General features: G+C 43.4%; 2 protein-coding genes across 2 annotated transcripts; one reads left to right on the top strand and one right to left on the bottom strand.

Moving 5' to 3' along the window:
* Positions 1-23320, bottom strand: LOC127067441 (homeobox protein Nkx-2.4). Its single transcript, XM_051002782.1, has 4 exons — positions 21003-23320; positions 18919-19220; positions 8204-8290; positions 1-3294 (listed from the first exon to the last, which is right to left on the bottom strand). Exons 1-4 carry the CDS (start codon positions 21889-21891, stop codon positions 2950-2952), a joined length of 1623 nt encoding a protein of 540 aa, XP_050858739.1. The 5' UTR covers positions 21892-23320; the 3' UTR covers positions 1-2949.
* Positions 23321-23689: 369 nt separating this feature from the next.
* LOC127064293 (28S ribosomal protein S5, mitochondrial) lies at positions 23690-26293 on the top strand. The gene is made up of 6 exons (XM_050995198.1): positions 23690-24478; positions 24565-24660; positions 24733-25080; positions 25151-25381; positions 25485-25684; positions 25761-26293. Exons 1-6 carry the CDS (start codon positions 24409-24411, stop codon positions 26154-26156), a joined length of 1341 nt encoding a protein of 446 aa, XP_050851155.1. The 5' UTR covers positions 23690-24408; the 3' UTR covers positions 26157-26293.
* Positions 26294-26319: the final 26 nt, after the last annotated feature.

The following is a 26319-nucleotide window of genomic DNA, read 5'->3' as shown; positions in this document are numbered from 1 at the left end:
TTTTCGATGTTTGCATAAGTATCGTTTTATTAATATCTCTGTTGTTTATTTACAAAACTTTTTATAATAATCTCTAAATCTTCATCACCGTCACACCTTCTACTTGCTATCATCGATCGATGTGTGCCTTTTACCTCTTTTTTTATTTATTTATTTATTTATTTATTTATTTATTTTGTTCTGCGTTGTTTCTTTGCTTCGTTTAAATCAATTATCTTAATGTCGATAATGCTCGTTTTCTAGCGGTTTTTGTTTTTATTTATTTATTTATTTTTTTTTTTTTTAATTATTTTTCATTAATACAATAATAAACTTCTCATTTATTTTCTCTTTCTTTTTTCTTCCTTTCTGAAATTCGTTGTTACAATGTGCAAACGACGCGCTTCTGTAAGTCGGTTTAAAATCTTTACGAGAAAAAAAGTTGGAAAAAGAAAAGAAAAGAAAAAAAAAAAATATCAACTCTGTGATGCACCGCGAAAGAGTAGTCTCCCCGTTTTGCATGAGTGGGTATGTGTGCGCGCGTGTTCATGTGTACGTGTGTATGCGTCTCTTTCTCTCTCGCGTGCTTGCTTGTTCGGTTGCTTGCGAGCAAGCATACAATTGTGCGTCTGTATGTATAATTCTGTGGGTGTATGTACGTGTATGTGTGTAACGTATGTACGAGCGTCCGTATATTCTTTGTGCGCGCGACCGCACGTGTACCTATGCTCCCTAAGCGTATATTTACATTCGCCTTAAGTCCTCATCTGTGACCTCGTTATCACAGTACGTGGCACGAACGCGAAACGTTCTCGTCCCCTCCGCTTTCTCTTCTTCTCCTACCCTCCCTCCCTTTCACTCATTCTCTCTCTCTCTCTCTCTCTCTTTATTTCTTTCCCTTTTTCTTTCTAGTCTCTCGCGTTCGCTAGCGTAAAGAAGAAAAAGATGGATTTTTGTCTTCTTCTAGCTTTTTATCTCGCGTACGTGTGCTTTCGCAAGAAAAAAAAGTGGAAAAGGAAAGTGTTAGCGTGCGAGTTAGTGCGAACATTCTCTCTCTTTCTCTCTCTCTCTTCCTTTCTTTCTCTAGTTTCTATCGACGCGGTCCGTTGAAACGAATAAATTATATGTATCTACCATGGCATCTACGCGATTTCTTTCCCTTCTCTTTCTCTTCAACGGTAGTTGCTGCGAACATGTGCTTTCAAGGAAGAAAGAAAAAGGGGAAAGAGATAGGGGAAGGTGAAGTGCGAAGTAGACGCGATTCTAAAGAAATCCCTCATGGATAGACATATTCAGAATCGGTTGCGTCAAGCTTCGTCGAAAAAATTCTCGCGCGACGGCCACGATCGACGTGACTTAGTCGCTTTTGAAAAAGCTTGCCTTCTACCTTGCGAGAATATCTCTCTTTTTTTTTTCTTCTTCTTCTCTTTCTTCCTCTTCTTATTCTCCTCCTCCTCCTCCTCCTCCTCTTCCTCTTCCTCTCCTTCTTCTTCTTCTTCTTCTTCATTGTTGAATTTCGCACGGTCGAGTTTTCGATGAATAGTATCTCGAAAATGTTCGACGTCCTGATTACGTTGAAAAAAATTAATGGGAAAAATTCTCTTTACGCGAATGATTCTCGAATAACAAATAAGTTGGAACGGACATAAAGAAGAACTTTTTTTGGATGGATGGAAGATGGAGGGAGAGAAAATAAAAAAAATATACGTCGAGAATTTCATACAGATTGTAGTGTTAGATGGGGATCGATGAGCGCCAACGGTTAACTCCGCTAACGTTGGAGTGGCAATCAAAGCAAATTTGGATTTCAATTAGATCGACTCGATTAGCGACACAAAGCAGACGGGTTGCGTTGGCAACAGGCTCGTGGGACTCCTGTATTCACCGATGCAACAATGTCGAACGAGTGCGTCTCGCGTTCCGCGTTCGGTGAAATCGAGTCAGTGAATGTGCCGACACTGGGTGTACGGTTTCGCGTAATTGAAATCGATACCTTCGTTCGTGCCTTTGAGACAAGTAAATTGGAACATTGCGATATAAAACGGGATGTTCGTCCTTCTCAGAGTTTTGCAAATCTTTACGAAAAAGAAAATGAAACGGAAGGGATTTTCTTTTTTCTTTTTGAAAAGAGAAAAGAAAAAAAGAACTTTTGATCTTTCGTTAAAGAACGCGGAGTACTTTGTTTACAACATCTCCGATTTTTTCAGAAAGATCAAAAACTAATTTATGCTAAAGGACAGGCTCTTAAAAATTAGGTAGATCCTTTATCGCCGATTGAAAGGTCGACTTGTAACAAAGCTTCTTTTGCGACGTACACGTAAAAACGATGGCTGATGTTGTTTGCATTCGCATCTAAGCGAAATTTACATTTGGCTCGTCATCGCCGTTTATCTCACATAATCGACGAACGATCGATGGCTAAGTCTCTACGAGATCGCCGTTCGATCGAACTTTGGTGATGACGCACGTGAAACCATTGGTAGGTAGGCGTAGGGTAAAGTAAACGATTATTAGATATTCTATCTTGTTTGTCCGTTCACTCGCGCGTTTTTCGGGTCGGCGTTTTTTTTTTTTTTTCTTCCACTAAAATCACCATGCGACTTTTTAACGTCCGAGAAGAAATAATTCGCGCACATCCTCCGTTCTTAGATCATTCCCGATAATATCGACGAGGCAAGATCGTTGCAAAGGTCCTTGAAGAGCGGGCCGCGAAAATCGTATGTCTTACGTCTACTAGACTTCGTAAGGGAAGGCCGTAGTAGAGTCGGATAAAAAATTACGTTGATCAGGAATCGATCGAGGGGAATCGATCGATATCAAAGACGATTGGTCGCGGTCCGTTCCATTCGTCCTTTAGTTGCTGTCGTCGGGAATGGAGTACCAGGCAGCTGCAGTATCCGCGGCGAGGGTCCATGGGCCCGTAACGGAGGGATTGGCGTAGGCCGCGGCCCCCGCCGCGGATGGCGCGCACTACCAAGCCCGGCTCTGCAAGGGCAGATAAGCGCCGCACTGCGGTTGCTGCTGCTGTTGCATGCTCTGCTGGGCTCCCGTCCGCGTGTAAGAGCAATGCTGGAGGCTCTGGCTGGAGGTCATCACGTGACTCACTCCCACCACCGAATGATGCGACACCGAGGAGGAGGCGGCGTGGTGCGAGCCGTGGGGACTCGAGGCCGCCGTCATGTGGGGTGCGGGGCTCGCCAGGGCGGCGCTAGGCCCGCCGCGGCTACCCTCGTTGCCGCCTCCGCCTCCGCTCCCGCAGGGCTTCCCGTCCTTCACCAGTACCGGCACCGCTACCCGCCGTGGCGAGCTCGCGCTCTGAAACACACGCGTATTGTCTTTTACCACTTGTCCTCTCCTTCAACCTTCCAACAACCTTTCTCTATCTATCTATCTATCTATCTATCTAGCTAGCTAGATAGCTAGCTAGCTAGCTAGCTATCGCGCCCATTGCTATCCTACAACGGATAGCTAACCGACTAATTCGAAATTCAGCGAACTGAAACCTCACCTCGCGAACAAACACTACGCAGCACAACGCTGCTGCTACCGTCGACCGCCTCTACGTTTTACGCTTACCGCTGGCATGCCAAACAGAAGCCGAAGCGAGCCAACAACCGAGTACCTGCCGAGACGACCACTCAGCTGTATCAACACTCGCTACACGACATTCCTCTTCGATCTCCCGGACGACCAAGCTACGCGCTTTTAATAATATAATCGCTCCAAAAAATCAAGCTAAAACTTTTTTTTTCCTTCGTCCATACTTTCTACTCCTCTTCAACGACGACCGATCGAAAACTTCCATTTGTATCGTACCATGGAATTTACGTCGCGATAGGAAGTCAAGCGAGAAAGAGAGAGAGAGAGAGAGAGAAAGAGACAAAGGGAGAGGGAGATAGAGAATTACGAGGTCGATAGGAACCTCAAGAGCCCCGCTACCAACTTAGCTTGGACACACGTTGAACGTTACGACGTAAGTGCAGGCATGCCCATGCACTTCACGCTGACAAAGTGACGATTACGTTAAACGCATGACGGTCCGCGCGCGCGTCACGCGTCACGCCACTTTAGCCACTTCAACGCGCGTTAAACGATTTCCGGCGAAAATAGCTCTGCTTAGGAGACGAGTAGCGCTAGAGACGGTAAAGAGAGACAGACAGACAGACAGACAGGGCGAGAAAGAGAGAGAGAGAGAGAGAGAGGATAATGGGACCCGAAGTTGCGACGATGAGCGACTACCGATCAACTGGAAGCAATCGTATTTCCGTGATCGACTTTTCACGTGGGAGGGAAAATAAGAGCGAATGAGCTATCGATGACTTTAAATATACCTAGCTCTCTGTAGCTATCGCGAAGAACACGCATTTCTTTTTTCTTTTTCTTCCTTTTCCTTTTTTCTCTTTTTTTTTTCCCCAACAAGTCGAACCATTTATCGGAGATTCCAGACGAGGAAATGTGTTGCAGGGAAAAACACTCTTCGTGGAAATTGATGTAATTAACTAAAAGCTACCTCCTCGGTTGCGCTGGTAGACCTCCACCCAACCTTACCCTACCTCACCATCCCTCCATCTCGGCTCTTTACAGAAGCTTCGACCGAACAAAGAAGGCGGAGGGATATTAAAAGATTTCTGCCGGGACCTCTCGTTTCCGCGACGAATGGAATTCAATGGGTTCTATAAACGGGGAAGTGGTTTTTAAATCTAATAACCGCTGTTTTACCGCACATGTAATTACATTAGACGGTCCCCGATCTTTACAAAAGTGCCTGCCCACCGAAATCTTTCTCTCTTTAAAAAAGATACCGATTCGTCGAGTCGGTATTATTTTTTATCGAACAATCTCTCCCATCTCGTGCCTATCTTTTATATATATATATATATATATATATATATATATATCACTTCTACCCAAACTTATTGCTCCCGATATTCGCGAATCTATTCGAATTGGAAATAAAACAAAAAACTAGATCGACGATTTTTCGCGCTAAGAGTCGAGGGGTGTCGATCGATGTGAATGGTCGTATTGGTAATCCCGATTCGCATCCAGGTGTTGCGCGTGACTGTACCAACGGCAAGATGGCGACCGGCACTCGAGAGCCCGTTTCCGCGCACCCCTGCAGGATCTCCCCCTCCCCACCCTTTCCTCCTCCCCCTCTTTCTCTCTTTCTATCCTTTTCTCTCTCTCTCTCTCTCTCTCTTTCTCTCTTTTTCTCTCTCTTTCTCTTTCTCTGTTTCTCTCTCTCTCTTTCTCTTTTGCGCTCGCTCGCACAGGCACTTGAAATTTTTTACCGCTACGAGGGGAGAAAATGGAATAAAACGAAAAAAAGAGAAAAATCTGAGCCCGACCGACGGCAGTATACCGCCGCCATCGCCGCCGCCACTGGTGCCGCCGCCGCCACCGCCGTCGCTACCGTCGACGTTACAGCGGCCTTTCTATCTTCCTTTTCCGCGCCGCACATTTCAGCATAGATTCCACTGCGCTTTTCCCTGAATTTCTGCATTTGAACATACCGTTCAGAAGTATATCTAAAAGTATATCACGTAAAAGTATATTCTGCTAAGATAATTAAAAGTTTCATTTAGATATTCTCGTCCGTCCGATTCTCGTCGAATTAAAATATATTCTTTCTCGAATACCTATCTATATTTTCCGTTTCTTATAATATTACTTTTTCCTTCGAGTTCTTGGGTAATAGATAGTAATAAATTCGCGTTGCACAGAAAATTGTCCCTTGTAAGGAGTATCTATTCTTTGCTCTTTGGTATTCGCGTCGATAGAATTGTCCCATTGTATACAACCGATTACATTGTCGATGTAACGGCCACGCCCGATGGTCTCTTTCTTTTTCTCTCTTCGCTATAGAATCTACGTCTATGTATGTCTACGTACGTTTATGTAGATACGTGTGCGCGCGTGTCTGTAAACTATTCGTTCGTATGGACGCGTTCGATGTAGCCGCGGAGGCGGTTCTGCAATTACACGTATCATCGAGCCAGATCGAGATACGAGCGCGAGTCGTTGGGTAGGAGAAGGCAAGAGTAAACAAACCGTGAATTGAAATTGAGTCGGACAAGAGAGAGAGAGAGAGAGAGAGAGAGAGAGAGAGAGAGAGAGAGAGAGAGAGAGAGAGAAAGAGATAGAGAGCGAAAGAGAAGAGGGGCGACGGCCACCAAACGTTTAGAACCCACGGGGTACGAAAAACTAACGAGTAAATTATGGGGTGGTTGCTCGGCCTTGCGTGCTCCAACGAGGGGAGAAAGAAACGATAGACAGATCGGGTCAGTAGATAACTTTCAGCACCATTAATACTGTATAGATGTTTACTGCTCGTTGGTGACAATGTCGACTCTATTGTTACATTGAAAGGAAAAAGGCTCCGGATATTTCAAGGTTTTACCTAAGCGTTACCAAAGCGAAGGATCTCTCTGGATCCTTAAGAGACCAACAAATTGTTCAGGATTTTCTCTCGCTACTGTATTATGATAGTATTTTTAAGAATTTTTTTATAAAACGTATTAGATATCTATAGTATGACACAGAAAACATCGACGATTTTTAATCGATTAAAAGCCGATTGTTATTATCTTTATTTAATTGCAAATATGATACATACACGGTATCGCATATTGAAAATATTTTTCCGAGTTATTCCCTTTGTTTTAATCACTTCGTTATCGCTCACACGGGAAACACGTTATTTTTGTAAAATCTGCGAGGATAAGCGTCACTTCATATCGAAGCGATACGCGGCTGGTAGAAAAGAGGATTTTTATTGGACGCCTACTGCTCTCCCAACCGTTGACTTTCACAATCGCCATCGAATTTCGATGAAAATCGTTTTCGAACTTCTGGCTCATTGGTATAGATAGCTATACATGCATATATACATATATATATACATAGAATCATACGAATCTATCTATCTAGCTGTCGCATATCTATCCTAAGCATATTTTTAGATAAAAAATAAATAAATAAATAAAAAACAAAAACGAAAAAAAATAGAAAATAAAAACACGCGAAACGTTCGTCGATACGAATTTGTTACCGCTCCATTATTTTCTTCGAGCTTGCCGTTTAGCATGACACGTGCGAACAACGTAATCGCTTCGTCAATTACGTTTTATCAGCAAACGTAACTGCTGACATTTCGATGGACACAGATGGTAAAGAAATGTTGCAAATCATATCGCCTGTTTAGAAAAATTATTTGACAATAATAATTTCCAAGCCAAATCGCATGAGTTGCATCGAGAATGAATCTTTTATATTTTAGTAATACCTACTACCACATACACGCATACTCGACTGAGCTCGTGCTAGAAATTTTATTCCGAGATAGCGATAGAACGATTTGATTTTAACGCGCGACGAGAAGAGATTTTCGTGATCCCGCATACGTGAAGGAATAATATATTCAAAGAGGAATCTTCGTATATCGGGACGATCGCAAGGCCCTTTTCGTTTCTTTTGAATGTTATTCTTTCGGAGGAGGGGGCAACCGATTCGTATTCGTTGATGCGTACAAGAGATCGAGACAGGGCACGTTTCCAACTCGCAATCGAGATATCTCTTTAGGATATCGCGTCTTTTCAAGCGTCGATTACATGCAAAATTGAACGATTGGACGAAATATTAGACTTTTGGTATCTACATTTTCTAGTTAAGAAAAAAGAAATCGTTTTCTCTACTCTTCTCTCTCTCTCTCTCTCTCTCTCTCGCTCGCTCGCTCTCTCTTTCTCTCTTTCTCTCTGATGCATGTGTTTTTTGCAGGGCGAAGTGCAACGTCATCGCTCGTAAATTTTGAATGGCATAACGAAATGAATGCGGAAGCGCTTCGAGTTCGCCGAGTGGTCCCCTCTTGAAACGGAAATATAATGCGAATACCCGGATTTATATGGCGCCAAGTATTTTTCATTTAAAGCTGTTTCATCCTAAAGTGCTCGATATTTTCGCCCAATGCGCGTCTCTGTCGCGTTATATGGAAAATTGTTTTTTCAAAGAGCGATCCATTGAGAAATAGGTAAAAAATATATCGTCGAAATTAACCGATTGATTTCGAACGAAACGAACGACTACAATTTTTTTTTCCTTTTTTTTTATCCGGTTATTTTTTTTGTTTTTTCTTTTTTTCCCTTCTCTATTTCCCTTCTTTTTTTTTTTTTACTTTGGATCCATTCACATATCGAAAAAAAAATCATACAAATATTTATTAACTTACCTGATTTTGAGCGTTCTGTTCGGCCATCGCCTTTTCTTTGGCTTGTCTCTTACATTTGTACCGATGATTTTGAAACCAGATTTTGACCTGAAACAACAAACGAAATTTTACGTGTCTAGATATTAAATTTCATAAAGGGAAAAGAAAAAGAGATAGAAATGTTCGTTTTATATTATTTTCACTTTATATAATAATCTCGTGTCAAGTTTGTGACGTTTGTGAGTAAGTAGATACACTCTTCCCGTCCCTTTTTTCTTCTTTTCTAGATTAAACAAGAAGAGCACGTTTCGTTGGCGCGAACTGTCGTCAGGTAAGGAGCACGATGCTTTCGTAAGAGGGAGCACCCTTTGTAGAAAATACTTTAAAGCGTACCATAAGCGTCTGTGATCCCCCAAGTCCTATAATCCACCTCGTAAGTCTGTTATTTCTACGGAAGAGATTTAACATTCGAATATTGTATGCGAAGCAAGCTCTATATTCGAATGTTAAATCTCTCTCTCTCTCTCTCTCTCTCTCTTTCGTTCTTACAAATAGAACTTACTATAGTTCATCATTTTTCGTATATGATTTGGAGTAAGATCATTTTGAGCAAAAAAAAAAAAAGAAAACAAAGAAGGAAATCGTAATTGCTCGTGGTAAGTAAAAGAGAAAGAAGAACAAATAGAAAACGATATCTCATAAAAAGTTTAATTCATTCGTTCCTTATAAGTGAGTTAGACTAAGGCTAATTATGATTAAATACTATATCTATAAAAATATAATAAATACTATACCTATAAAAAAGAGAAGTGAAGGATAAACAATACTTAGAAATAAAAAATATAGTTTGTCATTTTTAACGAGCGAGTTAAATGAAAATATTTTCAAAAGAAATAAAATAGATATTTTGATGTTTGATAATTGGGCGAAATTAGGCAAGAATAATCATTAAAAAAGAAGGAAGAAGTACAAAACTAGTAAAGCGAGAGTGGCTCTTGCATGCGTGTAGAGAGAGATCGGATTCGGGCATCTGCTTATGACAGGATCGCCTTATTATAATCCGTTCTAATGCTCAATGCGGCGCATTACGCGCCCTGCGTTTCAGGGACGTCCTGATCGCGTTTTTCGAAACAATGGACTCTCTCGCTTCTCCAACCATAATCCTCTCCTCTTTCGCGCCTCTTTGAAAGCGAAACAATGCGCGACATTATGAAAAAGGCGATAAGCGGATAATCGCCGATCAAAAAGAAAAAGAGAGAAGGAGAAAGAGAGAGAATGGTATGTAAGTTAGATAAGTACGATACAGAATCCGAATGATACGTGTTGCGAAGAAACACGAGTGTTATATCATTTTCCTTCTAATCGCTAATGGATATTCATTTCGTAATTTGAATAATATAACGTGTTATTCGCGTTATTGTACATGCATCGTTACGTACAAGTTACGTAGAACATAAATCTTTTATTTATTATTTTGTTCCTTTCCCTTTTTCTTTTTCTTTTTTTTTTTCTTCTTCTTTTTGTTAGGTTCAAGCCACATGACATTTTCTACGAAGAATATTCGCCAAGTCATTCGATTCGAAGAAAGAATCTTGACTATGTCGAACGTACGGTAATAAGCGTCGGAGATCGGTTTGTTAATCTGTTCGTTTCTATCGTTCATAGGTCGAATTTACGAACGAATTTATTATTGAACGTTGAACACGTCTTCCTTAAAAAAAAATTCAGTTTTGTTAAAAACACGAAAGAGAAGAGAACAGCAAACGAAGGTATATAGTTCCGTTAAAATACCTGGTTCGCGCGACGGCGAGAAACGGGAGTCTGCACGGTGGTATCCACGTGAGAACGAAAGATTCGAAAGATGGACGGGGAGAATTGTTATTTCAAGGGAAAGGCCCGTCAGTCAGTTCGTTTGTCCGTCAGTCCGTTTGTCCGTACATTCGTTCGTTCGTTCGTTCTTTCGTCCGCCCAGCCATTCCTCTGTCCGTTCATCGCTCCCGCAACGATGCGGTGTGTAAACAGAGAAAGTTGAACGAGATAGGGATATAACTTGTGTGTACGTAGGCTACAGGGAGGAGATGAACGAGAAAGAGAGAAAGAGAAAAAGAAAGAGAGAAAGAGAGAGAGAGAGAGAGAAGAGAAAAGAAAAGAAAGTAGGGACGATCGCGTCCAGTATCCAACGAGAAACGATCCACCGTAGTAGTATATGCCAGAGCTCGAAACGATTTCGTTTCAATTTCAAAGTACATTTTACCATTTCTAAGCACGATCTCTTTATCGATTTTACGTTCCGTGCGATATTTTCTAGCAGGATATTCTCTACGTAGGAAGAGAATTTATTTATTTTCTTTTTCTTTTATTATTTTCAAGAAAGAAAAAAAGAAGGCGTCTCTCTCACGAGCAAAGAAAGAAAGAAAGAAAGAAAGAAAGAAAATACTTTTTAAGGACGCAGGAGCAGCACTCGTGTGACCCTTTGCTTGGAAGCCCTCGTAATATCAGGGTTGCGGGAATTTTCACGTACGTTTTTACAGTCTTTCGCAGAGCAGTACCAGTAACAGCAGCAGCAACAGCACCAGCAGCAGCAGTAGCAACGGCAGTAGTAACAGGAGGCTTACGTAGGAGCGAGTAAAGGGAGAGAGGGAGAGACCTTATCTAAAAGCCACAAAGAGGTGCTAGACGATGGAAGTACCTCTCGGTGCTCCCGTTCGTTAATTCCTTTTCCACCGATAATCCACTCGTCGAAGGTCGTCGAGATTTGGCCAAGAGCAGCGAAGGCAAAAGGCAGCAGCCACTGTTGGCAGGAGGAAACGACGCCAGCAGGAGGAACACCGTGCCGACTTGAAGAGGTCGATAAACACGCGTGGCCCACTTACATTCGACTACTTATATGTACAACGAATGTCGGAAGAACGGAATACGAATGTGTGTGTGTGTGTGTGTGTGTGTGTGTGTGTGTGCATGTATGTATGTATGTATGTATGCAAATTCGTAAAGGAAGATACCTATATCGAAACTTGTTTAGTTTTTCAAGAAAATAACGCACCTTATCGTTCGAAAAAGATTCTATTGAAGTCACCTTGTGAGGGTCGGAAAAGGATGGAAACTTGAGATGATTGACTCGAAAGGAGCAATAAAATACTCATTTTCCGGCAATTAGTTCGAAGCCCGTCGGGCAGGTTCGTTTCGGTAGTAAGAAGAAAAGCAGCATCTTCCTCTCTCTTTCTCTCTTTTTTTCTCTGTCTGGTTTCGGAGAGACGGGCCTTTTTTTCTTTTACCGACGGCCACCACAATCTACGGAGGCGCTTTTAGAAGGCGTTTCATTTACCTACCTGTGCAAGAGTTAACCCGCAAGTTAATCGGAAGTTAAAGCTAAGCCCCCCGTCCCGTTGTCTGTGTTAAGTAAACTCGCTGTCGGACCCCCCGTTGCTCGACGGTGCCCTTTTTGCGCTCTCGATCCGCGCGCACGCCGAAGGTAAACACGAGAAGCCCGTACGAGTTTACTCGAGCGTACCTAAACTTTTCATCTTCTCTTCCTTCATCGCTGCGTTTTCGTGCCAAACTCTCTAACGTTTCTTTCTTTCCTTTTTCTTTTTTACCAAGATTTTCTTCATCATACTTTTTCATCCTGACCATATACGTAGGTAGATAGATATATTATATACCTGTTTATGCATCGATGACAACAATTAATCAAGATAATAAAAGATAGTTAGATAATAAAGAGTTTCAAGCTTTCAAGCTTACTGTGGCCGAGTCCATATGTTACAAACTAACGTAGTAGGTATATGTTAGCTCTCGCCCGAACGAACATAACTCGCAGAAGCCACGTTATATCCCTGTGTAACCCCATTGTCGTTGGCTAGGAACGCAGCAATGAAAGCATTTTAAGGGGACCGGTGCAATGGACCGTATCTCAAGGAGCAACCACCGTCTGTCTAATTCTTTGAATATTAGCGGGTTCGGGTTCTCGCCCAACAAAATAGCTTTTCTCTTACCCGTTTCATCGATCGACTTTGTGGTTGGATTATTTTTGACGAAGTCATGATAAGAAATTATTATTATTATTATTATTATTATTATTATTATTATTATTATTGTTATTGTTGTTATTATTATTATTGTTGTTGTGGTTGTTATCATCATCATCATTATCATTTTGTTTTCTTTTGTATCGTTAAGACTCTTGGATGTTTCTGTCGGAAAAAATAAATCGCCATAGATCGAATGGCGATAAATTTCGATGGTGGTTCATCGAGTGATCCATAGAATGACACGAGATATGTACTCGCTCATGAGTTGCGTCTGGGTCACGTCGATACGAGTAGTACAGGTGCCGTCGAGTAGTTGTTGGAGCTTGTGCTCGACGATAGAGGCAAGGTCGTGCTGGTTGCCCAGAGAGGGGTTGCTTAAAGTGGACGATTGATCGAGTTAGCGTAACGTCATTACGGGAACGTACATTCGGGGGTTGACGCGAAACGGCCAACACAACCACCGACATCGCTACGGCAGCACCCTCCATCCAAGTTAAACTCCTCGGGCAATTTCACTCCGCAACCAACTTTCGAAGGATTATCCGGGAGAAGCCTCGTTGAAGCTTCGTTATAGCCTCGAGACTGAGACTTGTGTTATTCTCCTCCTTCGAAAGAACTTGGAATGACGTGACTTTTACCTACGACACACCTTTGAAGATGACGACGATTAGGAATCATTAGAAAACGAGTTATTTAAGAAGTTTCGAAAATTCACAGAGAAATATGATATTTGGTTATTGGGAACGAGAACAAGCGTGAAATAGCTATGGATATCATATTGGATATAAGGCGAGGGAAATACGGACTTAAATGGCATTTGTGCAAACGAAAGTCGAGTGGTTAGGTGCCCTCTGTGCTTCCTCTCGTTAGGAGAATATAGACGAGCAGCGATGAAGTTGCGAATACCGGGGATCAACCAACGTCAAATTATGATTAAAGCTGTTAATTGTCCCGTGTTGACCCTGCTGAGTGGTAGCCCGTGAGCAAACACGCTTCTGCCTCCCTTTTGTTGTTTTAACTCAATGCCATTGGCCGGGATGACTTACCGATTACCCGCTGGGACTTTTGACAAGCAAGGGGTCTCCGAACCGACTTGCTTCTTTCTTTCGACGTTACAGAAAAGGACTCGATATTTTTGACGTATCGATGAAAAATCCATTTCATCTCTATTCACCTTGAGCTTTCATTTGTAGGGCTATTATGCCAAAAGATTCATGAAATCAGTTTACAATAGGGATGATCGAATAATAGCCTTGAAACCTGGCTCGAATAAGTTTTTAATAAAATTTTAAATCGACCATTCTACGAGTGGACGCAGCGGTGAAACGAAAGAAAGAAAGAAAGAAAAAAAAAGAGAAGAAGAGAGAGAGAGAGAGAGAAAGAGAGGAGAAAGAGGAATGCAATTACGGTGGCCACATACTGCCGGTATGTCTACGCCATAGCCGAGGTAGTCCTCTTCCCCGACCGCAAAAGCCAACGACATATTCATGCGTGCGTTATTATGCGAGGGAGCCGTGAGTGCACTCGACGAATATGCGCACGCGTTGCAGGACGTCCAATTAAGCGCACGCATTTCGCCACCCAAGAAATTTTCATTTCGTATCTCTCTCGAATTCATCGCCGCGTGTGACACCGTTTCCGAGATGTGATTTTTTTCAATTTTAAAGATCTATCTCTCGCTTCCTCTTTCTCTCTTTCTCCTCTCCACGCTATTTTACTTCCATTGTGATCCCATGACAAATCTTCTTCCTCTGATACAACGAGAAGAGAAATAGACAGTATTCTGTCGTTGTAAACATAAACATTTCCTCGAGTTGGAAAGATATCTAAAGATGATGCATACCCATACACGTGCATACATAAAATATAATAACTTCGTTTATCTTTATCGAATAAATTTTCTTTCGTCATGTATGATTCTTTTTCTCATAAAGCTTAATAAACATAAATTTTTCTTCGAGTTAGAAAAAAGAAAAGAAAAGAAAAAGACGATATCAAAAATGATACCAACATCGAAATTAAAGTTTTTCCTTCCTCGTTTGTACCTAACTAGTTAGCTACGTCAAAATGGTCGATAACAAAGTTATTGGAAAAGCTTTGTCTCCAAAAGAAGACTGCGAATCGTCCTGTTGGAGAGTCGTTAAAAGCACGCGCGTGTATATATGTAGATATATAATATATATAAAAGATATCTCGTCGTCTGGTGCGTCCTTGGCTTCGCGCGTGAAAGGATCTCTCCCTATCCAACGGGAGAAGGATGAAAAAGAGGACGCATTTGGATTCTACCGATCGAATCCTTCTTTACGCGGATCTTTACAGGCACACGACGAGCGTGTTTGCACGGTATTGAAGCGGAGCACGCTTTCCTCTCTTCTCTGGACTCGATCCCTCTTCTGATACGCACAAGGGTGGTTTCCAGACATAGCCTTGTACGTGCGCGCGCTTCGTACTAAAAGAGAGAAAGATAGAGAGAGAGAGAGAGAGAGAGAGAGAGGAACTCTGGTGGTATGCAAACCCATTATTATGATTACTATCCTCGAGGCTCAATCGCGCGAACGATCCTCGCGTTTTTCCAACTCACCCTACAACACCCTTTGCCTTTACTTTTTAGTTCCTCTCTTTCCGTTTCTTCTCTTTCTACGAGCCCTCTATCAACCTTCTTTGTCTTCCATTTATCTTTTTCTTTCTCTTCTCCTCTCCCTTTCTCTCTCTCTCTCTCCTTCGTTCTCCTCGTGCTTCTCAATTCGACTTCAATGACTTCGCCTCGTTTCTCGACGGAAACATAATAAGGATGTAACACGTCAAGTTTTGTTTATTTATATCGTAGAGATTTCTTTCATCTTTTTTCTTCTCACAAAGGGGGAAGTTATGAGAAGGCCAGGGAGAATAATAGGAAATAGCAAAAGGTGATATCGATTTCACGAACTGGACCGAAAGAAGGTCAGCTCGAAGAAATTGATTTGGCGTATAAACGTGTGTTATTTCTCGCACAGTTTGAAATCTTCCATCGCGGCAAATTTGTTTTTCCTTACATATAGACGGGTACTCCCGCGAGCAAAACTTGGGGCTTTTATTAATGTAACTTTTGTTCATACCCGTCGCGCTGTTGCACTTTAATTAATGTCGCCCTTTCGTTTACCAGCGGCGGGTCTAAAAGACCCTCGACTTTTCGCTATACTTTTTTTTTCCCTTCTTCTTTTTTTTTCCTTTTTTCTTTTTCTTCTTTTACCTGTTCCTTCTAATTAATTTTTCTTTCGTCCACCGTTTTCCTCCTTTTTTTCAATTTTTATTTCCCCGATTTAACGAGATCTGTAACTATCGTGGGTTTCACTTGAGTGCCATGTTAAAATTGTACAACGTTATGGTGGTGGACGTCCAAGATGAAAAGAAGTTTACGATCTTTGAAAAATGATAGAAGAAAAACGTTTAAGAGCTAAGACTTCAACGCGAATACGCTAATCTCCGAAAATTCTTTGAACCTCGGGTATAAAATGAATTACGTACGAACGAATTCTTTTTGCTACCAATGAAATACTTAGATACCTATGCGTGCGTGCGTGCGTGTGTGTGTGTGTGTGTGTGTGTGTGTACATATATGACACACACACACACACATGATTCGAAATGGCGATAGATCGATCGGTACAATTTTTTTCGACGCTTTGAAATAGAGAAGAACGAACGGGGTGAGAGGAATGAACGGGGAGGGTGGTCCAAAACGGAGGTAGCGTAATTTGCCTCTAATGCGGCACTCGACGGAGAGCAGCTGGCTCGCCGGCCCTCTGCTTTCCATTCGCCACTCGGCCGCGCAACAGTAGCGATAATACTAACAATGCTGCTAACAATGCCAGGAGTGGCCGGGCATTGTAACAATAGGGGGCTGCACTTGGAGTAACAATGCAAGCGCAAAATGGAAGGACGCATCTGTGTGTTCCGTGTCAAAGAGACGCCAATGGAGAGAACGAAAGAGAGAGAGAAAGAAGGAGAGAGAAATAGAAAGAGAGAGGGAGAGAGGAAGAGAGGAAAGAAGGAGAAAGAGAGAAGAGAACGTAAGAAGAGAGAGATGTTCTATGGACTAGGATAAAAGAAATATGAAGAGAAAAGGAAGAGTGCGAAGTCTGCGCGTAAGCTCGGAAAGGGGTGAGTGTAAAAGCATTTTCTAAATCTCTCTCTCTTTCTATTTCTCTCTCTCTCTCTCTCTCTCTCTCTCTCTCTCTGTCTTTGTTTCTTTCTATTTCCCTCTTTTTCCCATTTCTCTCTTCTCTCAGTCTTTCTCTGTCTCTGTCTCTCTTTCTCTCTCCCTTTTTCTACTCTCTATTCGTATTTTACATTTAAATCGGACACGAAGAAAAATTTCGAGGCGAGTCATTTGAAACTTTCTCTGAGTCGGATCTAAATTTATTCGAATCGATCCGTTTTCTTTTTTCAAATTCACGATCAAACTTGGTAACAATTTGTTTGACTCTTCCGCATATTCACGATATAACTTTGTACGTAGATTTCAAGTAGTCCTGATCGTTAGTAGGCATTCGCTAGTGCGTGTTGCCAGTTTTTGCGTGTGAGTTTATACATACATTCAGAATACGAATCGTTACTGTGGGACGAGCCGCTCGTTTAGCTTCTATTTGTCTCCAGAAGTTCAAGAGTCTGTTCTATATACCTACGTATAATACATAGATGTGCACAGAGCGAAAGCGAGAGAGAGAAAGAGAGAAAGAGAAAGAAATAGACATACACACACACACGAATATATATATATATATATTTATATATGTATATGTATATAAATCCAGCAGCTCCCAGTCTCCATCGTCTCCCTCTCATCCTATCCCACATTTAACTCGTACATCACACGGCAGAGACTTTCTCCGTCCCTCGGTAGTGTTTTCCTCGTGGCCTTCATGGCCGCCATTCATGGCTACAGCGAGATCCGAGTGCCATCGAGAGAGTCTGAAACTCGTTAACGAAACTTATGTACCATCGTTCCGCGAGCATGGTACGCTCAAAATCCGCGCTTGATTGCAATCAGGCTTCTTTGGGAGATTCCGCTCTCGATCGCACTCGCAAGTCAATAGTTTCCAAAGTAGAGCTTTGAGAGTCGGTACATCGAGAGACGGCGTCTATCGTACGAACGCACCTAATTGTTTTCGATTGTATAGTTTCTCGAACGAACAGGAATTCGAATTTTGACGATGAATTACGAAATCCACTGAGAGAGAATGTAAAGGTAAGATAACCATGTTTAGTTTCTTAAACGTTGCGGATGGTCGTAAGAATTGCTTTCGACGTCTTAACGTTCGCACATCGGCGGATGGACGAGTTGGTCGTCGCGTCGGCATTTATTAAAAGGATCGTGGGTAGGCCGGAGATCGAGTGACAGACGGAGAGAGAGAGACAGATAGAAAGATAGATAGAGAGAAAGAGAGATAGAGAGAGAGAGAGAGAGAGAGAAAGAGAGATAAAGAGAGAAAAAGAGACAAAGTGCAGACGGAACGATAGACTGAACGAGGGGAGAGCCCGTTTCTGCGTGGCACGAACGCAGGATGCGACCAATGAGCTACGCAACAATTATTTATTGTTGCCAGACTGTCGCAACGACGTGACCGACGACGACGGCAAGCAGACCTGTCTGTCCAATGAAGAGATAGCTCGTTACGATGGAACCATAGTAGTCATCGTCATAATCCATTTAAGTTTCTTACGGAGATTTAAAAAAAAAAAAAACCACGAATGAGAATCCGCTCGAAAATTATGCGTTGGCAAAAAAACTACCAAATTGATTTCCTAAATCAGGAAATATGTTTTTCCATCGATCGATCGTTTTTCCGACGGAGCCTTGAATTACAATTTTTTTCCCGTAACTTTTCTATCGCATGCACATTATGAATTGTACGCTTAATCCAGTTAGACGGTGCAGTGTCAAGAGTTTTTTCTCGATATAGGTAGGTAGAGCGAGCGAACGAGCACGAGCACGAGAGAGAGAGAGAAGAGCGCCAAGAGATTTTTCTAATTAGCAGCAGTCAAGTTTATCGATTCGTAGAGGTAGGTACTCACACGACTCGCGCGTCCGACGACTAGGTATACTTCTTTGGCAGAAGTTGCCTCGTAATTCTCTCTGTCTCTTTCTCTCTCTCTTTCTTTCTCTCTCTCTCTCTCTCTCTTTCTCTCTTTGAGGGAGAAACAAAAGGCATCGACGGAAAGCACGAGAGAGCGTGGCACGGCACCCACGCCTGTCGGAGGTCGATCGATCCGATCGGAGGAGAGGTAGAGAGGCGTGCGCGTACGTGCAGCATCAACCACCTGGTTGCGGCAATTAATCTCCTCTCAGCAATTAATCCTCGACGCGGTGATGTGCCTACGCGTTATAGGCAGTAGGTATGCAGTTAGGCGCGCGGTACTAGCGTAGATACGTAAATAGGTAGGTAGATAGGTATGTAGAGGTAGGTACATACATGCGTACGTTGGTACCTTGCTCGAGTACCATGTCGTATAGGTAGCTACGCGTAGTTCAAGTCGAATCGAGCCGAACATAACGGAAACTACGGTATAGAGGAGGCGTCGTGAAAACAAAGAGTCCTACATTTTTTTATATCCTCTCTTTGGAAATTTGTCGAAGACGTTAAAGTAAGAGAAGAAAAGTGTTAAAAATGAAAGAGAAAGAGAGAAAAAGAGAGAACAAAAAGAAGTTAAAGAGTAAGTACTCACCTGCGTTGGCGTGAGATGAATGAGGGAAGCAAGATGCTCCCTTTCGGGTGCGCTTAGGTACTTTTGCTGCTTGAAGCGCCTTTCGAGCTCGTAGACCTGGGCCTGGGTGAAGAGAACTCGACGCTTCCGCCTCTGCGCGAGGGGAAATTGCATCGTACCGACGCCCATGCCAACGTTCATTCCGACGCCGACGCCAACGCCCATGCCAGAGGTTTTGGTAACGTCGCCCATCGACTGGCCCACCGAGCACCCGGCCACATTGGCCCCGGCGCCCGCCGCCGCGGCGCCCATTAGCCGCGAGACTGCAAAACATATTGGAGAAATCGAGGATAAAACTTTTTCAATCGTAATACAATTCGTATTCGTTCGATATCGCTGCTTCATCGTTCGATCTTGAATACAATATCGAGATATAATAGAAATTTGTTCTACAGTAGTAGTATTGAAAGAGTATTCAATGAAAAAGATCGAAAGGTGGAAGGTCATCGTTCGTAAGATCCTTCGTTGTAATTCGTGGAAGGAACGGCGAAAGTGGAATACTCGTAGGAAGAGCCGACGAACTCGAAACCCATGGGTTTCGTGATCGTAGCTACTGAAATTCAACGAGCCGATCGTCCCTCGTCAGTCAGCGAGAAGCTGTCAGGAAGGAACGCGCCACGACCGTTCATCCGTTCGGACAAAAGGAACGATTTCAGCTTACAAAGTGCCGCGTCATCGCGAGAACGCGGGAGGTCCGAGGAGATATCCAACAGGAATTATTATCTACTCTTTGCTCTTATCGAAGGAGGAAGAGGACAACCGAGAAGTGCCCACTCGAATCCAGGAACAAACGACCCTCGAATATGTTTACGCTTGGACGTTAAATGTATTTTCATCGCGTTTTGCATCATCGCGTTCACCGCGAGGATCAAAATCGCAAGGATCCTTCGAAAATCCTATGGAAGGAATTTCTCCAATTGCTTTCGTCGAAAAAAAAAATGAAAAAAAAAAAAAGAAAAAGCTGTAACGCGTTCAAAGCCGTATAAATATTACCTATCTCCATATGTATCGTCGCGGTTACTGAAACGCGATTGGAATCGTGGAAAATGAACGATTACGAATAAACGGAGAAACTATCGACAGGCTCGTATCGTTTTTTTTTCACGATGCAACGATGAAAGGCAGCTTTTATCCTAGACCCGATCGACACCGAACGAGAACAATGGAAACACAAAAGTAGTGACTGACGGGTCAGTGGATGAATGTTTCGGTATAAATCTTCTCCGATAGGAAAGAAAGATCGGTGTTGACGAACGAACAACGCGTTCGTAGAAAGCTCGTTGGACGGATCGACGTTTTGGAATTCGATCGACGACGTGTGGGTTTTGTTTCTTCTTTTTGCTCTTATTTATTCATTTCTTTTTTTTTTCGATAAACTTAACAAAGGAATATTCGTGCGCCCACTCAATTAAACATACTTACTTTCGAGAAGGTCCACCGTGCATTTGGGTTTATAGAAAATCGAATTTCGGCGAGATGTGCTCGAGGTACGGTATCCTCGACTTAAGTCTCCCTTTTACTCGAGGATACCGGAGCTTATTTGTTTAACTAAAATCTCCCATACGCTCTTTCACTTCTCGATAGGCAAAGATCGATAGGAAGGGTCGCTCGGCTCCCGTTAAGCCGAGACGAAGAGAGTCGCGCGTGCGAGAGAGAGACAGAGATACAGAGAGAGAAAGAGAGAGAGAAACGAGTGTCCGAAGGACGATGTCCTTCGATCTTAAGAAGAAGAAGAAGAAGAAGAAGAAGAAGAAAGTTCTTTTGTGAAGCTTGAAAGGCGAAATTTGTGGGCCGGATAAAGCTAGCGTTATTTATTTCTTGGCGCGCGATTTCGTAGTATTCCGATCGTCGGTCTGAGGGAATACGAGAGAAAGAAAGAGAATGGACTTTGAGAGGCGACACCGCGCGCGAAGAAAAATATAATACATGTATATACGTATTCAAGTAGATACTTATAAAGAAAAAAAGAGGAAAGAAAAACAAACAAAAAAAAACAGAAAGAAGGACATAGGAAAAAGGCATACTGTTAGATAGTAGGTACTCACTGGCAAAACGGGGATCGTTGGTAGCCGGCGGTGCCGGGGCGTACCAAGGATGATGATGAGTGGAAACGGCGTGAGATCTCATGGGATCTGCAACAGTGGCGGTACCGCCGACGGTGGGCCCGGCATGATGGTACGGTGAAAGTTCGGCGGTACAATACTGATATTGCGAGGTGAGCTGCATCGTGGCGTAAGGATTACCCATGGCGGTCATACCGGGTGTCCCAGCGGCGCTCCCACCGGCCGCACCTCCGGCTCCGGCACCGGCGGCAGTTCCGGCGGTGCCGGCGGTACCGGCGCTACCGTTCCCGGCGCTCCCGGTAACAGGACCGGGCGTGCTACCGCCGGGCGTCGAGCCGCCGTGGAGCGGCGGACTCCCGCTGCTCGCGCTCGAACTTCCGGTGTTACCGGCGACTCTCGCGCCGCAGGCGTTACCGTACGGCGAGCCCTGGGGGTGGCTAACGACGCCTACTCCGACGCCAACGCCGACTCCGACCGCCGCAGCCGCTGCCACGAGATCGAACTTTCTATAGGACTCCTCCATCGGCGAGAGGATGTCGGTCACGCTGAACGGCGTCGTGTGAGCGCCGCCCCCGGCCTGCACGTGCGATGAGTGTTGCTTCGGCGAGAGACTTATCGCTAGATCGATGCTGTTCAAATCCGGCAGGAGACTCGCCTGTTCTAGCTGCGTCTGTTGTTGTTGTTGCTGCTGCTGCTGCTGCTGTTGTTGTTGTTGTTGTTGTTGCTGCTGTTGCTGCTGCTGCTGTTGTTGCTGCTGCTGTTGCTGTTGTTGATGCTGATGATAGGTAGTCGCATTTCCGCTCGCCTGATTCCCGGCGCCGTTTCCGCTGGCACCGCTAGCTCCGCCGCCGCCGCCGCTGCCACCGCTCATCTCGGCGAGCCCGACGCCGTCGAAATACTTGAAGCTCGTGCTTCGCGGAATCGTGAGGCCGGTGCTAGTCGCGAAAACGGCGCGACATGAGGAGTAGTAAAAGGAGGAAGAGGAGGCGGAGGAGGAGGAAGCGGATGATGGATAGCGATCTATCGCGACGGTACCGTAGCTGCTGCCACGCTCGCCGGCGGGCAGCGGCTCACCTCGGAGGCGGTAATCCTCGCGGTAATCCTCGCGACGGTGATCCCTCGCGCGCGCGAAAACACGCTATCGGCGTCACTCACTGACTCCTCGGCTCGACGACACTCGGCACATTTTCCTTTTCTACGCATTCACGACGGCGTTCACCTCTAGACGCCGTTCACCTCGACGACGACGACGACAATGACGTCGATGACGGCAAAAAGTTTGCGCGCGGACCGATCGTTGACCGATCGTTTGTTCTCACCGTCGCCATGCCGTCGTCGGCCCTTTCCGGACGACGGATGGCAAACGGTAACGCGAGCACTCGCACACTCACTCGCGACGCGACGCGATACAACGCGACGGTCGGCGGCCGAGGAGGGAGCAGAGTGGCCGGCAAGGCCGGCCGCCGACCGACTGAAATCACTCGCGGCCCTCTTCGAGTCCTTCGACCCTCTGTAGATGTACACCACTCTGCTCTTTGCCTCCACCTTCCTCCTCGCTAGAAGAGGAGCAGCAGCTCTATGGATGGATAGATGGCTGGATGAATAGCTGGCTGGTTGACCAGCTGGTTGGTTGGTTGGTTGGTTGGTTGGTTGGTTGGTTGGATGGTTGGATGGATGGATGGATGGATTGAATGACTCTCGCTGGCTAGACTCGACTCGGCTTCTTAACCCGGCTTGAGCCGGCTCTCGCCTCGTCTTGCCTTGACACTTTGTTCGTTGGTTCACTGGCGGGCTGGCTGGCTGGCTGGCTGGCTGGTTGATTTTCTGGCTGGCTAGATGGCTGGCTGGTTCGTTCGTTCGTTCGTTCGTTCGTTCGTTCGTTCGTTCGTTCGTTCGTTCGCTCGCGCGTTCGCACGTTCGCTCGCTCGCTTGCTAGCTCGCTCGCTTCCTCGGATGGATGGATGGATGGGTGGATGGATGGATGAATGAATGGAGAGGACTGTCGGGTACTCCTGGAGAGGTCCTCACGGCCGCTTAGACCCACTCGACCGGCGCGCTCGGCCGTTCGCGCTCGCTCGCTCGCTCGCTTGCTCGCTCGCACGCTCACCCGACCCGAGAGCGGAGGCTCCACAGGCTCTCGCGGAGAACCCGTACGACGACACGATGAGTGGAGTGCCCACTACGGAGAAGTGCCTGCTACCAAGAGTCGTGATGAGATGTCCCCTTTTGCGTGTGAGAGAAGGGCTTCCACTCTCTCTCGGGTGGGTACAGCCGCGCGTGGAGAGGGGCACCCGAGAGACTCTCCGATGTGCTCCTCCATGCGCCCTCCCACCGAGAGAGCTTATTCCTATGTCTCTTATCCTCTCGGCCTTCGCTATTGGCCACGGATGGCCATGGGGCGTGTCCAGCCACGACGATTGGCTCGCTACCGACCACGCCGAGACGCGCGATCATTCGCTGCCCGCTACACTTGTGCGTCCCGTTGGTCATTACTTCTCTCCTATCAGCGCTTACCATGGCTGATCGAGACACGCCTTAACCCACCCCCGTTTCCTCCAACCGAACCGCCGCCCTTCCACTTTTCATTCCTTTCTTCCTTCCTTTCTTCCTTTCTTCTGTCTGTCCTTATTTCTTTCGAAGACGATCGCCGATCCGGGAAAGTCTGCGGGAAGCGAAACGAAGCTAGAAAAGCTCTGATCGTGCCGTCGATAAAATATTCCTCGATACACGATATTCCGTGCTCCTCGGTTGGAGACACGTTTCTTCCCCACCTTTTTCCCTTTCCTCGGAATACTCGTCATGTGTTCCGTATCTTTGAAAGCGAAAGTAATGTGAAACGTGATTTGTGCGTAGTCTTCTCTTTGCGCGTTCCTTCTTCGAAGCGAATGATCAACACGAACTCGAGGTTAACTTTAATTTATATAAGAACGAAGAACGAAGGATTCGGTTTTCAATACTGCGGATTCTCTTGTTTCTTCGGTGAAGTGTTTCGATATCTCAAAGAATGAATGCACTTATCAAAAGTAACCTTCAATCGTTATACTTTTTTATCCGATGACTTTTTTCGAGAATGAAATACGATTTTCTCTCACGAGCTCTTCCTCGAAAACGATTTCTTGAAGATCAGTCTCGAATCTTATTGTTACAAATTTTATAATCTTCGATTATTCGAGACAATGGAAAGAGGAAAATTTTGATCGAAAGAAACAGCGCGGGAAAAATAATTTTATATTTGACTGGAAATTATTCGTGTTTCAACGAAACTACGGTCGACATCTGTGTGATAAATTGCGCATCGAAAATGTTTTCTAGAATGCAGCACCATCTATGCTTCTGTCGTGTTAAGAGCTATTGGTTCTAATTCTTAACCTCACTTTTCATCAAGAAAATGGCGTCTTGCATATTAAGATTATTTGGAACGCTTAATTCTTTAAAAAATTATCATGTCGTGGAAAATGGTATTCTTTTTAAAAGTTTTCATCAGCGTATAGATTTTTTTATCTCATTTTTATTGATAATATTTTCTTATCTTATTTTCTTTTAGGTAGCAAAATTTGTTCTTCCATATATAAACATAACTTTTTAAAGTCTCATATTCCTTTAATGGACAATATTCGGAGTACAACATTTTTTAATAAACGTAAGTACTTGTTCGTTCATTTCTCGTTTCTCTATTTCGTTTACTCATGTTTACAATTAAACAATTATATAGGTTCTGCCGAACAGTTATGGAAAGGTGTAACTAGCGTTAGTAATGCAGGGAAACGAAGAGGTAGAGCACGTGGATTGACGAGAAAAAAGGATTTAAATAAAGGTCAAATTATTGGCAAGGGTAGAATTCCGATACAGTTTCCTGGGTTAAATGTTCCCGTTATCAGAGGAAAAGAAATATTAAAGCAACAGAGATTTCCAGAGGATCCTGAAAGACAAGAGAAACTTATTAAATTACGTGAATCTATATCGGCACGCAAATCCGTTAAATTGAGTTCTTTAGAACGTGGTTGGACTAGTCATAAACCCGGAGGCATGAAACTAGGTCCTCCTGATCCAGTGGGTGATGGTAAGATTTTTTTTCCTTTTTACGAAATTTAATATATATTTAACGTATAACTCAAAATATTACTATTTAGATACATTTGAGGGTTTTGAATCATGGGTACTGGAATCTAAGATAGTATCCACCATGACTCATAATCTAGGACGTAAAAATAGAGTTAGCTCAATGGTTATAACTGGTAATGGAAACGGATTAGCTGGATATGCCATAACAAAAGCAAAGGAAATGAAACAGTCCCTAAATACAGCTAAGAGAAAAGCTGCAACCAAAGTGTTGTATTTTAATAGATACAATGATCATACTGGTAAAATATATTTTTATCTCTTTTACGCATTACCAAGTTTAATTAAAGTGATATAAAAGAGTATTAATAATATTATTCTTATATATTAATTGTGTTGATATAGTGATACACGATTTTTATACGCAATGTGGAAAGACAAAGATATTCGTACATAAAATGCCCGAAGGCTACGGTCTCATTTGTCACAGAGTAATAAAATGTTGTTGTCAAGCGATTGGTATAAAAGATATTTATGCTAAAGTAGAAGGTGCTATAAATTATCAAAACATCGTTAAAGCATTTTTGATGGGTCTTTTACAGCAGGTGAAATTACAGAAATCTTTAACGACATTATCTTTAATCCTTTGTTAGTAATACGTTGTATATTACATGTTTATAGAAAACGTTCCAACAAATGGCAGATGAGAAGCAATTACATTTGGTCGAATTTAGAGAAGAAAATGACAATTTTCCTGTCGTTGTCGCCTCTCCAGCTCGAGTCAGAACAGAAGATGAAATAAAACCAAACGAGATTTTAGATTTTAATCAATATCTAATGGATGGAAAAGTTGTATTGAGGAAAAAGAAACCTCCTCCATTTTATACTAAGCTTGATTCTTGGATTATACATCAAAGAAGAATGGAACGTATTAGAAATAACGATGATGTTAGACTAAGATTGCTTGCAGAATATGGTGCTCTTCGTAGTTTCCTTGCTGATAAATATCCAGAAGCAAAAGCATTATTATGGTCTAAGAAACGAGTACAAGCAGAAAAAGAAGCGCAGAAAGAATAACTTTAGATTATTCTTTCAAGATTGTAGGAATCTAGTTGTAAATAAAATAACATTCATAAAAATAAAATTAAAGAATGACTTGAAGAAAGAATTTATAAATGAAATTATAATCAAATAAAAAATTATAATCCCATTTATTCTCTTGTATTATATTATTAATTTC

The sequence above is a fragment of the Vespula vulgaris genome, chromosome 1 (genome assembly GCF_905475345.1).
Source record: "Vespula vulgaris chromosome 1, iyVesVulg1.1, whole genome shotgun sequence".
NCBI classification, from domain to species: domain Eukaryota; kingdom Metazoa; phylum Arthropoda; class Insecta; order Hymenoptera; family Vespidae; genus Vespula; species Vespula vulgaris.
The sequence above is the reverse complement of the archived record's forward strand: the minus strand, read 5'-3'. Positions and strand labels throughout refer to the sequence as shown.